The sequence below is a fragment of the Perca fluviatilis genome, chromosome 10 (genome assembly GCF_010015445.1).
Source record: "Perca fluviatilis chromosome 10, GENO_Pfluv_1.0, whole genome shotgun sequence".
NCBI lineage: Eukaryota > Metazoa > Chordata > Actinopteri > Perciformes > Percidae > Perca > Perca fluviatilis.
The window spans coordinates 30,611,709-30,625,665 of record NC_053121.1 but is presented as its reverse complement, the minus strand read 5'-3'; the positions used below and the strand labels follow the sequence as shown (position 1 = coordinate 30,625,665).

The 13,957-nt window shown below is 41.5% G+C and overlaps 1 protein-coding gene across 8 annotated transcripts in view; it reads right to left on the bottom strand.

The window, feature by feature from the left end:
• The window catches only part of rapgef2 (Rap guanine nucleotide exchange factor (GEF) 2), a 119,023-nt gene that overhangs the window by 49,954 nt on the left and 55,112 nt on the right, over positions 1–13,957 (bottom strand). For 7 of the 8 annotated variants that reach the window (XM_039813644.1, XM_039813634.1, XM_039813637.1 and 4 more), the window contains 2 exons: positions 7,473–7,548; positions 5,077–5,244 (listed from right to left, as the gene is read on the bottom strand). In XM_039813644.1, coding sequence (XP_039669578.1) covers positions 5,077–5,244; positions 7,473–7,548 — 244 coding nt within the window. Of the gene's footprint in view, positions 1–5,076; positions 5,245–7,472; positions 7,549–12,948; positions 13,197–13,957 lie in introns of those variants that run through there. The other variant, XM_039813638.1, reaches the window with a different exon arrangement.

The following is a 13,957-nucleotide window of genomic DNA, read 5'->3' as shown; positions in this document are numbered from 1 at the left end:
GCTGCCAACAGTGATTCACACAGGTTGGGTTTTGTGCTCATTGGTGGTGGCTGTTTTCCCGGTTGCAAAAACAACAGAGTCAATCACAGCTTTGTAGGCGGGATTAAGAATGGGGACTCCGGTGAGTTCAAAAAATGCGACTATTAACTATCAATCAACTATGGATGAGATTAACGCTGATACAGGTTGCTTTAAGTAAATTTACAGGAATGCTGTTACATTCACATATTTCTTGGACTATTGGCCTCTGTGTCAGCGAGACGGATACGTCTGTCACTATGGATTGTTCAAGGCAAAATAACATAATTTCGTAACCAGATAGTGGCTAACATGAACGCAAAGTCTTACTGAATAATCATAACAATAACACTAATAATATCAATGATGAAAAACTAAAATTCAATTAATTCTTAGGCTACTTCATAGATGCATTTCAGACAGACCCTTCATATCTTCTGGTGACCGTTCTTATCAATCTCCGTGACTACAACAAAAACAAAAGCATTTCTTTAGCATCTACTCTGGCTCTGAATAAGCCTTACAAGGGACCATGTATATGAGACTATTGGCAACAAATATTACAAAAAAAATATGTAATTGCCGTTTCATGTTGCCATTATGTTGTTGAATTGTGAAGCATGTTAATCGATTTCAAGAAAAGTTCAAGACAGATAGACATATTGAAACCTTAACCAGCCAATGAAACGGTCTATGTATCTAACAAAGACTATCCCACACTTATTCTCTCTCCAGTGATAACCAAATGAAGCCATTCATTTGCATGAATATAAGGCCAGACTCTGTACTTAAAAACGTTCAAGAAATAACTTGAATTATGTTTGAACCCTGAAAGCCAAATAATCCTCACTTCATACAGAAAATAGCAAGTGGGGGCCGGGCTGAGCTGTGTGTGTGTGTGTCAGCACTCCCAGTGGGAATTCCACCACTGGGTTACAATTACATTTATATTTTAGGTATTAAGCTGGCACTCTCCAGAGCAACTTACAATGACTGAGCATGTTCAGTGTGTTGCTCAGGGACACACAACTGCTCACAGACACTCTGCCCACAGCAGGGATCAAACCTGTGACCTTATAGTTACAGAACACTTTCTCACCAACAATGGACCTTTTTTCACAGCAGACATTTTGACTTGTCATAGTAGGAAAAGCACAGCTGAAATTGATAACCTTAACGATGGCTCAATTCCATCAAGTGTCCCAGTAAGCTATTTCAGTGAGTCAGCATGCACAATACCAGGGCCTCTCCTAAGTGGAATGCAGCCATCATTAATGGGTTTGAATACACCTGTGATTTTCCTACTGTGACATGTCAACATGTCTGCCGTGAAAAAGGTCTATGAAGGCCACTCGGCTACTGGCAAAGCATTAGCTATTTCAGGATCGAATGCAATACTAGAGGATGGAGGCTGTCACATCTTATCATGTTCACAGAAGCAGAGCTCAGCTGTTAAGTTTTAAATGAAAGTTTTCACACCTAATAATAAAATGAAGTAACCTAAGCTTCAAATAACCAACAATTTCACTTTGTTTCCTAACATGTTTTCTCTTCAAATGCAACGTTTGTAACGGAGTTCATTTGCTCAAGTACTGTAAGGATCATTTTGAGGCATTTGTAAAATATGCTGCATTGTTACTGAATTAACTACCCAACAATATGGTTAAAAGTAACAGCTACAACAATGCTATTAACATACAATATAAATGCATCAGTAATAATAATCCAATATTGAAATATTTACAACTCTGACCAGGGGCCACAATGTGTACGGCATGATGACTACTTTTAATTTGGACACATTTTGAAGATAATACTGTAGTTTTACCTAGTGACATTTTGGTTATAACAATTTTACTTGTAACATAGTATTTTTAATTTGCGCTATTTATAGCTTTACTTCAACAAAAAGATCTTCTTCCAACACTGTTTATTCTCTTTATACTAAGAAGGGTATTATGGTCTGCCAGCATCGTCCTGTCTGTGACAAGAATTAAGATAAAATCCAATATTTGAGATATGGCTTAAATAAAACAAGAGCTGAAATAATTGGTTTATTAATCAATCAGCATTAATCAACAACTTTGATAACTGATTAACAATTGAAGTCACTTATCAAGCAAAAATGCCTAGCAATCACTGGTTCCAGCTTTTAGCATCTTTCTCTGTTTTTTTTTTAGAATTGTACATTAAATATCTTTGAGTTTAGGACTGGACAAGACATCGGAGACATCAACTTGGGTTCTGCAAAGTTGTGATGAGCATTTTTCAGTATTTGATGTAATTTATAGACTAAACAATAAAAATAAAAATAAATCATCAACAGAGTCGGCAACAGAGTCAACAATGAAAATAATCATCTCAGCCCCAAATGAAACAGATTTGTCTAGAGTATTTCTCACGTTCGAAGAGCTTTAAAACCTTCAGATCAGTGGCTCCTCTGATGTTTTCGTACCTCTCATCACATCTGCCTTCATAGGAGTGACTAAGCTGAATAAAAACCTTGCCTGCTGGAGAGATTTCCTTTCTTCAATCCCAATTTTCTCCGTGGTGCATTTTTCACCTCCTAAATACGCCTTGGGGTAGGAGGGAGGAAAATCTGAGCAGTGCCTGGCATTCTAAATGCTGGAGATTAGCTTGCTATGTCAGCTTAGCATCCGCCCAGATTCAGCTTCAACGTCGCTCTGCTCCCCTCCACCCCTCTGTCAGCAGCAGCAGCAGCAGCAGCAGCAGCAGCAGCAGCAGCAGCGTACTGCACTCTTGTTAAGTTAGCTCCCTTCCCCTACTGTACTTCTAAGTGCACTCGAGCAGAGCCCATTTGGGACTGCTGGTTGCCATGGCACCCGCTCCATCCTTCCCACAGGAACGGTACTAGAGCGAGGAGAGTTGAGGGTGTGACAAGAGATGTCGGGCCATGCGAAAGTTCAGTGCAGTCTTTTGAAACAAAAACACAGCGAGTCTATATTTAGGAAACAGGGTGGGGCTGGAGGGAGGCAGGAGGAAGATGACGCTTGCAGCATTCCCCCCCCCCTTTTTAAGCGGGATTGTTGTACAATGTTCCAAGAAGAACTGGGTACACTGACCGAGCCCCCGCGGGAACGTCAGGAATGAAGGGAATGCAGTGAAATTGTGCAGAACAGGAAATGCTGTGTGTAACAACTGCATGCTGGGTATTTGCATCGTTAGTGTGAAAATGCTGTGCTTCCTATTCCCAGGGAAAGAAAGCACAGAGGGGAAGAGGCCTGGCGCAACGCAACGGGGAAACTAACTCTTTCTCTGCTGGAGTCGAATCCCTTCAAATGGTTAAAGTCAATACTCTTCCACACAAGCATGCACACTGTGATTGGATGAGGCTTCACACTGTCAGAGCACCAAACCCCATTTCTTCTTTCATTCCGTCATCCATCTATTTTTCAACTATACATAAAACAGAGTTTGCGGACTTGTCCAGGCACTAACATGCCAAAACAGGATTTAATTAGTAGTGTTGTCTAAGAACTGTTTCAAACATAGAGCATTTAGCACTGGTGCATGACTGTTGCACTGTTGAGTATGTAAATGAGAGTTTATAAGAATTGAACAGCTGTAAGACTCGTGAAAGAAGGCACCATCTGACCCCCACAATGTTCTCTTTTTTTCAACCTCTCTTCTTCCTCCTCCATTTCCTCTCTATACTTACTGTAGTTCTGATGTAAAAAACTATTAAATCACAATATACTGTATTCACATCGTCAACTGCTGTCCAAAAGAAATTGCCTGTAATTTTCCAAAGCAAGACAGTGCTACATTTCAGCATCATATTTTGTCTTCATAAATGAACAGATTATCTTTATGTAAATGACATCTTAATAGTGCTGGAAGTTAACCTGTAAATAAATGTCTTTACAAAATGGCACTACTAAAAGATATTCTTTTATAGCTTTCATTTAAATGTTCAACAGTCAGCAGAGATACACCAGTATGCATGGAGCTGTGCAGTTCTTTAAAACTGTGGTTTTCAACCTGTTTTGATTGTGACTCCATTATATAAAGCCATGCTTATGAGAATTGTGAGGTCAGAGGATGCAAAGTTGTGCACTACTTCACAAGACAGAAGCAAATATTAGAGGAAAAAGTCCAAAAACTGATTTTTATTATTTTCTACCACAAAAATCATCCTGCGACCCCTTTCATTCATCTCAGAACCCTTGTAGGTGTCCCAATTCCCACGTTGGGAACAGCTGCTTCAAAAACACAACTTTCTAGCTAAACTACTTTCTTTCTTTTCTTTTGGTTCAATGATCATCAACAGCAACATGCATTTGAGGAAAAGTTTAATTCTCTAGGGCACACTTTATCTGTAAATCCAAGGAATTGTTACATGTATAACATAATAATATAAAATACATGTTATATTATGTTATAGAACCATATGCACCTTGAATTTGCTTTGGAATATGCTGACATTTTAATCATCCTCATAACAGCAGAGACAACTTCAGACAAGTGAAAAAAACGAAGCATTGGTGAGGAGCGTGTTATGGTGCAAACGCTGAAAAGAAAAGTGCTAAAAACCTCAAAATCATTCACATCAGAAAGCTTTTCTGACAACCATGAGAAGCACAAACAGACAAACAGATTTTCGAAGTCGCACGTATAGCGCAGAGAAACTACAGTATTAAGGAAGCTTAACAAACTACAAACATGTATTACAGAGAGGGTAGATTGACACACTACAGCCAGCAGAAGGATGGGTAAAACAACAATTAAACACTATAGGGAGGACAGCTCAGTGCAAAGATTAGGAAAACAGGCACGAAAATGCACCTTTAGAGGACATGGGTACCCTTCCCCAGGAAGAAAACATAGCAAACTACAACCGAGGGCCAGCTATAGCCCAGAGAGAAAACACAAAGTCGTGAAAACAGGGAAGACACATGTTCAGCTACGATCTGAAGCAAGACTGCACAACAGGTTCTGAAGAAGAAGCACAACACACGAACAAGAGCTACGCTGAGCGCACAGCGAGCCACCGCAGCGAGGGTAAACACAGCACTGTAGCGCAGGGCTGCAACTCACCGTGTGGTATCCCCGGGCTATGGGCGGCTTTCCGGTGGGGTACGGATCCACGGTGTCGATGATTGTCTGCCTCTCCCCTTTCTGGTTGATCTTCCGAAAGCGCCGACGGGACTGTCTGTGCGAGGCTTGCCGCTGAAAGTACTCCTCATTTTCATCCATATAGTCCACCTGGAAATGATAGTGAAGGAGGGAGACAGAGTGAGGTGGGGGGAGGGAGTGGCTCTCTTCATCTTCATTCACGCCCCCCAAAACACACACACACGCGCGCACACACACACACACACACACACACACACACACACACTTCCAAAAAACCCAACCTCCTATACTCAATTTACAATTCCTCCCACCTCCACCTCTTCCCTGCCTCCCGCCCCTCTCGTTGCGTAAAAATAGAAGTGTGTGTGGGCTGCACACCTACGTCAAAGGGTGCTCGCAACACGAAAAGAGAGACAGAGGGAGAAAGAGAGCGAGGTATCTGGAGTGAGGGAGGGAGATGGTGAGATTGATTGACTAGACGGTGATGAACAGAGATGGAGTCTAATAGAGTAAAAGACGAGCTGATGAAATAGACACACTCTCAACTCTCGCCGTCTCGGTTAGATGTATTAACCACAATTAAATTATATGTTCAAACAAGATAAAAATCTATTTTTCCATTTTTAATGATTTGAAGGCAGGAAAAAAAATGAACATTTTCCAAGTGGAAACTGGCACAGAATGCCACTTCGACATAGCAGGGAGTGAAGTTATATTCTGCAGTTTTCTAAAGTATTATTGGTTAAATAGGACCACTCGGGTGCCTGGCGGCTTTGGGCCATGCAGCTGGAATGGCATATTGAAGTTTCTTTTTTTTTCTTCATCTTGGACCCATTCCTCCTCTCACTCGCCACTTTCACTGCGGCTTCACATTTCACATCGCGCAGCCTTTGGGATTACACCACAAAAATCTCTCTCTGCCGTACCAACTGCTGCCATGACAACGGCAGGGGAGCCTTGTGTGATCGAGAGCATAAGTGTGATGGTGTGTCTAATTGCAAATCGCAGAGCAACGCGCGCATGCATGTGTGTACAGTATGGACATGGGAGCAGCTTATTATTTCTTTTCTTTTGAAGTGATAGTTGCTTTGCTCATATTTGTAACTGCATGTGCGCATCATTCTGTGTGTAACTCAAACTTGCAGCAGGGGTGGGGGGGGGTTATCCATACGTATCTATATTTCAGCAGCACAAAACCCTCCTCAGTAATTACAGAGTGGGTTGGCACCTATTATAGAAAAAAGGGGTAAGTCCAGAAAGTGTCTACAGCGAGCAGAGGAGAGGGTGTTATTACTGGGGGTGTTTGTGAGTAGCTGATAAAGGCTCAGTTAACAGAAGCCCCTCGTTCTACAATGCATACTTATGGAGACACAGCAATTACAGGATGTGATGTGCTGTGGCTACAGCAGTGCCAACTAGTCGTTATTATATATAATAACGATACATGTTAAGATGATATACTGTTAAGACGTGGGTTATATTTCACGTCTTACTTTAATAAAAAAAAATAAAAAATGGCAAAGGGGCGGATTCGTATGTGCTAGAAATGGTGGAGAGTGAGTGTGTAGATGCATGCATGTGTGTGATTTTAAGGTGGCAGTATAATATGCTCTAAACCAAATCCAAAATGAACATAGAAATGGTCAGTCAGCCATCAAAATGGTCAGTCAGCCATCAAAATGGTGACACGTATTGGCTTTATTTGCCACAGTGTGCACAGTTCTGCTGGCTGAAGTAGTCACAGTATTTCAAACAGCTTTGTTCAGTCCCGCAACACACTGTTGCCTGCAGCCGGCCCAAAAATTATTTATCATGTTAATTGTGTTCTGTGTTCCTCTTTCAAGATGAATCTGTTTTAAGATGGATTTGTGAAAGTTATAAATGATAGGACACGTACACTTACAACCATGAAAATAGATTATAAAACACCACATTTTTCCCTCTTCTCTTATACTGTATCATCATTCATCTCAATCTTTCTGTTAATACAAAGTGTGGATAAGGATGACTAAATGGTTTTGGGACCAGTATTTATCTCTGGAGTTATAACAATTAGGCAATTAATTTTTCAAGGAAAAATGCAAACCATGTTTTAGTTCCAGCTTCTCAATTGTGAGGGTATGCTGTTTTTCTCTGTCTAATGTGATGTCAAACGGAATATTGTTCCAACTAGAGTTTGACACCGTAAGCAGTTAAGTGAAGGCCACTATGGTTTACAAAATAACAAAATAGGTTTTGGGGTTATAAGTGATAGAAAATTATCATTTGGGTGGGAAAAGCTTTGTCAAAATATGAATAACCATTCTCTTTCATGTGTTTGACACTTGTGTGCTAAAAGTCTGAAAAACTGGACTCACCACAATCATCTCTGAGGGTTCCAGGACGATGCACTCACATCCACGTCGCAAGCTGCCTGCTGATCGCTTCCCAAAACTGGATTGGAAAAAAGGAAAGGAATAAAGTGATGAGAAACACAATCTAGCACAAACATCTAATAAAATCGGTGCCGTCTTATGTGTATTTGAAATCTGTAAATGGTATGTTTCTTTCGAGTTTGGACTCTCTCACCGACAGCCAAGAGGCACAGACAGATCACTTAAATGTCTGAGTCTATAGGTAAGTCTCTGCCCAACAATTTAAATATGCAGTATGGAATTTCTGTATAAAATGTTGAACAGAGCAGCATTGAACAGACAGTTCCTCCTTTTAGCTGTGACCACTCCCACCTGGAGGGAAACACCCGCCTCTGGAAAAGTCCACTTTCGTGACATCACAGCTTGTACAGTATGCCTCGCTCCTAATGAGGGGAGGACCGGGGAATATTAAAAGCAGCAGAGACCGAAATGTCTAAAAGAAGGGCAGCAGCCATGGAAATTCTGAGCATGAGGAGATCCAACTTGTGGGTTTGGTGAAGAATGCAGCCCTTTGTCCAGCAACCGACCTCAATGCAGAGACACAAGGACTTCCTTGTTTGTTATTTTTAACATCTACATCTTTCCATTCAGAATGTGACCCACATCTCTTTGGTTTGTTGATTGCTTAGTTAGATAAACTCAAGTGACTCTAAAGAACAGACCACTGTCGAGTTTGTGTGCCTGCCTCGTGTTGCGCAGCGTTGTTTTGCATTATTTAGATTCACTAGCCGGGATTTTAACCAACAAGTGACACGTTCGTCTTTCTTTTTTTGGGCATTTCTTTGGCCTTTAATGACAGGACAGCTGAAGAAATGAAAGGGAAGAGAAGAGGGGAATGACATGCGGCAAAGGGCCGCAGGTCGGAGTCGAACCCCGGGACTGCTGCGTCGAGGAGTATACCTCTACACATGGGCGCCTGCTCTACCAACTGAGCTATCTGGGCACCCAGTGACACATTCATCTTTAAATTTACATTGAGTCAAGGTGGTCTGGAAGCGGAAAACATTTATTTATTCATGTTTTAGAGCTGAAATGATTATAACATACAGCATGCATACAATTGAACAAACTACTAGAACAACGATTAATCTGCAACTATTTTTTTTACTTATTTATTTCATCATTCATTTTGTATTTTCTTATTTTATTTCACACCTTCTAATTTCATTTCCATGTTCTATTTAACTGTTTTAGAGCTTCAACAAGTCAGTGATTTTTTTTTTTTAAAGATTATTTTTTCGGCATTTTTAGGCCTTTATTGACAGGACAGCTAAAGAAATGAAAGGGGAGAGAGAGGGGGGAATGACATGCAGCAATGGGCCGCAGGTCGGAGTCGAACCTGGGTCTGCTGCGTCGAGAGTAAACCTCTATATATGGGCACCCACTCTACCAACTGAGCTATCTGGGCGCCCAACAAGTCACTGATTATTCTATTATTGAGTCACAAGAAAATTAACTATTTTGATAATCAATTAATTGTTTTAGTCATTTTTTTAAGTTTTGTTGGTTCCCGCTTCTCAAATATGAAGATTTGCTACTTGTCTTTGTCAAATATGATAGTGAATGAAATATCTTTTGGACTGTTGGTGAAACAAAAGAAGCACTTTATGGACGTCTTTTCAGGCTCTGAGAAGTTGTGATCGGCATTTATCACTATAGTTCTTGACATTTAAAAGACTAAACAATAAATCCAGAAAATAAGCGGAAGATTTATCACCAATGGAAATGATCTCTAATTGCAGTCTTTATCCACGTGCCTTGGATTAACTAGCTGTTCTTTCTCAAGTTATAAACTGGGTGTGTAGAGGCCTTTTACTTCATTATGTAACTGAGACAAAATGAGTAACTGCAGGTGTAGAAAGTTCTCCTCGGTGCTCACAGTGAAGTGAGCAGGGAGTTCAGGTGTGTAGCTACCTGCGTCGAAGCTTTCATCAATCACACAGACAGGTGCGGACCTCAGGCACAGCATGGTTCTAAATGCTTTGGAGCCCAGGGCTTGTGGCTACATGTTGTGGGTGCAGCTTGGTCAGGCTGGAAAATAAATACAGCCAACTGCAAACCTGGCGATACTCCTGCCACTTCGGCAAAAAGCAAATAATGATTTGTGTGGTGCCTTTATTTTCTAAAAGTCCATTTAGCTTGCTTTGCTTTTCTCTTTCGTGCCTCCTTTCACAGACAAGCCTTTGTTGGGTTTTGTGGATTTTTTTCCTCTTTTGTCAGCTGTTGTGTTGTTTCTCTGCCAGGGCTGCAATTTTACTTGACTAATTTGTCAACTTTCTGATGCCTCTTGACTAGCCCTTTGTCAAATAAGTCCACATGATTACAGTCAACTTCTGCTGAGAAGCATAAACTGGAATCAAAGACAACGCGAGTGACTGAATTGGACCACAGCAAGCTCAGCGCATTAAAGCCAGTGAGGGGGTTAATGCTGATGGTTGCTGTTTCCTTTGCCCGAGCTTCAGTTTAATGCGTTTTAACGCTGCTTGTATCCCCAACATACACAAGCCTGAATTCCACCACAGGCTCAAACAGAGCTACAGTATGGAGAGCTCAGTATTTTCTCTCACGAGAAGACAAACGTAATTCTTTTGCAACTTATTTCCAAAAGATGATTTGTCAGCTGGGCAGCAGTTTCTCTTTTTCAGAGAAACGAGTGCTTTTGATCTGGTTTTACAGACATTTGGAGTCGGCACCAGCTCTGATCCTGTTGAGCCTCCCTCGGCTGGCTCTACTCTGGAAAAGCGAGTAGTGATTCCACCCATTACGCATCGCAAAACACGTTAGGCCACCAAATGCAAACACCAAAGTGACATGCTCAATCATGTTCCTCCATTACATTCCTGACATTACTAATCCAATCCTCCATTTTGCAGGAGGCAAATGCCACTGGCAATGTGAGATATTAAAGAAGGGATTATGGAAGTGGAGAGTGAGGGGGTGGGAGGGTTTTTCTAACAAACGTGTCTTGTTTGGAGATTAAAGCCTCCACTGCTCTATGACTAGTCCTGAGCAAATACAAAGTGTGAGATCTGCTGTGTGGGTGAATGCATATCAGACAACAAATGGGTCTAAAACGAAAATGTGATTCTCCCAGTGGATGCTTGGTTGTTTTGGGGTGTTGGCATCTTTGCAGCAATCAACACCGTAACACGTGCAAAGTTTGATCCATGCAAACACAGTATGTCATTTTTATTAGCTCTACTAATGCTGCCGAAATGTGTGTGCACAATCTACTTGCCATTAATAATTCAGCACCGAGACATTCAGGTCCACAAAATGATGTAAGGTTTGTGCTTTCTTTCCGGAGAACTACAGTGTGTGTTGGCTGACAAACTTGCAAAACCAGATAAGAAAAAGATAAGAAATGTGCCAGATGGTTGAACCCGTATGCAACTTATTTATAACAGAGCACGGCACGAGCAGAGATTCTCGCTGTCACACTCTGCACAGCAAAATACTGTTGTACATATATATGTGCTGCGTTCAAACCATTTTATATACCAATGTTAAAAAAATCTTTATCTCCACTTCACTCCATTGTCCCTTCAAGGGGAATTCACTCTGCAGAAGTTAGTAAAAATAAAAAAGACAACATGTGGTACATTAATAGATAAAGACACAGCACACAGACAGAAAACCCTCCAAAAACCACTCATCAAAAAAGAAACAACTTTGCAATATAAGAAAGGCTAGAACGTGACATAGCATTTATGTGAACATCCAAGTCGTAATTATGACTTTGATTTTTTATGAAAACTCAATATATTCAAATTGTCACTTTATGATATGGAAAGTAAAAACACAGAAATCTTTCCAAACCCATAAGACAAAACATGGTTTAGCTTTCATAGTTAAAAAGGTGAAAGCTAAACCCACTTCCTTTAAAGGGTGATTTTGACCATAATGCACCTGGCTTGTTGTAGCACTTAAAGATGACATGCAGAATTAAAAAACATTAAAAACATTTCATTTTGGCACGAATGTCTCCTTTTAGAGCTTGGCTGTTGACGGTGTTGCCAATAAAATTGGGTTTGTTACCTACTTTCAATCAATCAAACCTCATTTGCATAGCGCCTTTCATACAGGTATTGCAATCCAAGTGCAACTGCAAGTGCTTTACATGCAACTGACAAGTTAGTAGCAAGATAGTATACACATTATCAATAAAACAAGAGATTATTTAAATATCCTCTACTATTATCCTTTGAAAAGGTTTCCCAAATGTGCTGCTATCAGACACTTTGTATGAGCTGGTGTCAGACAGGCAGCCAGAATCTAATTTTCAAATTAAACGCTGAAGGTCTCTCTCAGTTGACTGACTGACATCTCCACTGCCTCAGTGGCCTCGCATTCCCCTCCCGTTATACAACAAGCTTGGGCGTCTGGAATGTCATTCCACATGCATCAACAGCATTTCACTCTCCGAGCCCATCAGCCCACCACCAAAGCCTAAGATCCATTCTGCCGTCTGACTGAACCAGTGCAATCCCTAATCTGCACCCAATGGTCTGATCTGGTAGGAGGAGGGTGGAGCGGGGGGCTCCTCACTCTGTTAATCTGTTTAACTGAGTAAGTGGTGAGAAGGCACACCGGCTTTTTTAACCCACCAGACCCTTAAGAAGGACAACGATTAAACTCGCTGGTTATGCAAGACTTTAGACCCAGCACGGAACAGGAGGGAAGGGGAGGTCAGAGGAGTTCTCAGGAGTGATTGTCAATGAAAACAGCATCCAGGCTTAAAAGGGTTTACCAACATCCCCTCTGAGCTGCAGTTGACCATCCAACCACCTCTCACCTTGCAAACATAAACAGAATTCCTTGGAGTAACCGCGTGGCTGCACCACACACATACCCCAAACCTTTGCCCCGCCACTTCTGAAATAGAAGCTGACACCAAAGCCAAGAATGTGCAAATGACTCGTGACTTTAGCTTCCCAAAATACAACTTCACTGACTTTGTAATGGCAAAGAGAAAAGGGCACTCGAGTTGAAGAGAGGGAGAGAGAGAGAGAGAGAGAGAGAGAGAGAGAGACTAGGCTAGCCGCTCGAAAACTTTTCCAAGACGTGCATCAATCAATCATCGCTGTATCTATAAACCATTTCTAACACATGCTCCCCACAGCAGGAGCTCTATCTTTGTTTTTCTTTCAAAGTTGCCAAAAGTCTTGTGTAACCCCCCCCCCCGAAAACATAAGGAACACACACCCCTTTTACTGGCAGCACACACTGCACACTGACAGATCCAAAATAACATCAACGTCGTGTTTCACATTCCAGACTTGAAGGTTTTACTGCAACCAGCTCCCGGCTCGGATACGAGTCAGATTTTTAAATTACAACCAAAAACACAGGAGGTTCTCGGCAGAGCTTCAGTGAGCCATACACAGGAGTTAAGTGCTGCTGTATTCTGAACACTCACCACTGACTCTCCAAACTGCTCCCAGAGTGACAACACCAGCAGATGAGATAAGAGGATCCCCTCTTCTAAAATATCCCCCTGTCGTTAGTCCACAGTCTGATAAGCATGGTCCAGGTCTCGAGACTTTGGTGTGACTGCGGCATATCGTCCTGCGCACACCCGAGTGTGGCTCTGAAAGTGTGTATGGATCAGCCTCTGCCCAATGGCTCTGCCCCCTTTCTCTCTCTCCCTCTCTCGCTCTGTGTAATGTGGTGGGTTGACTACAGACAGCCTTCCAGCGTACGACTCACTTCCTGCTACAGAGATAGAGTGAGTAAAAGGGTGGGGTTTGTGTTCGTGTGTGTGTGTGTGTTTGTGTGTGTGTGTAATGGAGCGGTGGGTAGTGGAAAGCCTCTGTCCTGCCTGTTTGGTAAAAGTTACTCATGACATTTTTTATAATGAATTCTGTAGACATAAATCAAGTTTGCCAGGTTTTTTAGTCAGCTGAAATATTTTATCAAAAGCTTTCTATTAAAAATTGAAATCATCTAAACCAAAGACACGATAACCCTAACGAGCTTCAGAGCCATGGAAGACATTATACAACTGTTTCCACAGGCTGTGTAAAAATCGGTGGAGTGCCCCTTTAAATCTAGTTACATCTGTGAGTCTTACATCAGAACAGCTCATGAACAAACTGAACTATTATGCACTGGTTCAGTTCAATTCACCCACAATGTTATGTCAAACCATCAAATGTTCATTTTGTACAGTGAAGCCAGATATATTTGTCAGTGGCCTTATTTTTCTGGCACCAGCACTCACGTGAGTCACTGTTGGCAACCAGAAAAGTTATTTTTAAATGTTTATCTCCAAAAAGAGGAAAACAATTCTCATGGCTTGCACAATCAGTTTTGTAATTATACGCGATTGTAGACCGACAGATTTCAACATACCGAAGGTCGCGAAAGTCACCACGAGCTTTCAATCCAAGTAGCAAAAACATGAAATTTGCCGTTATAGTAGGTGT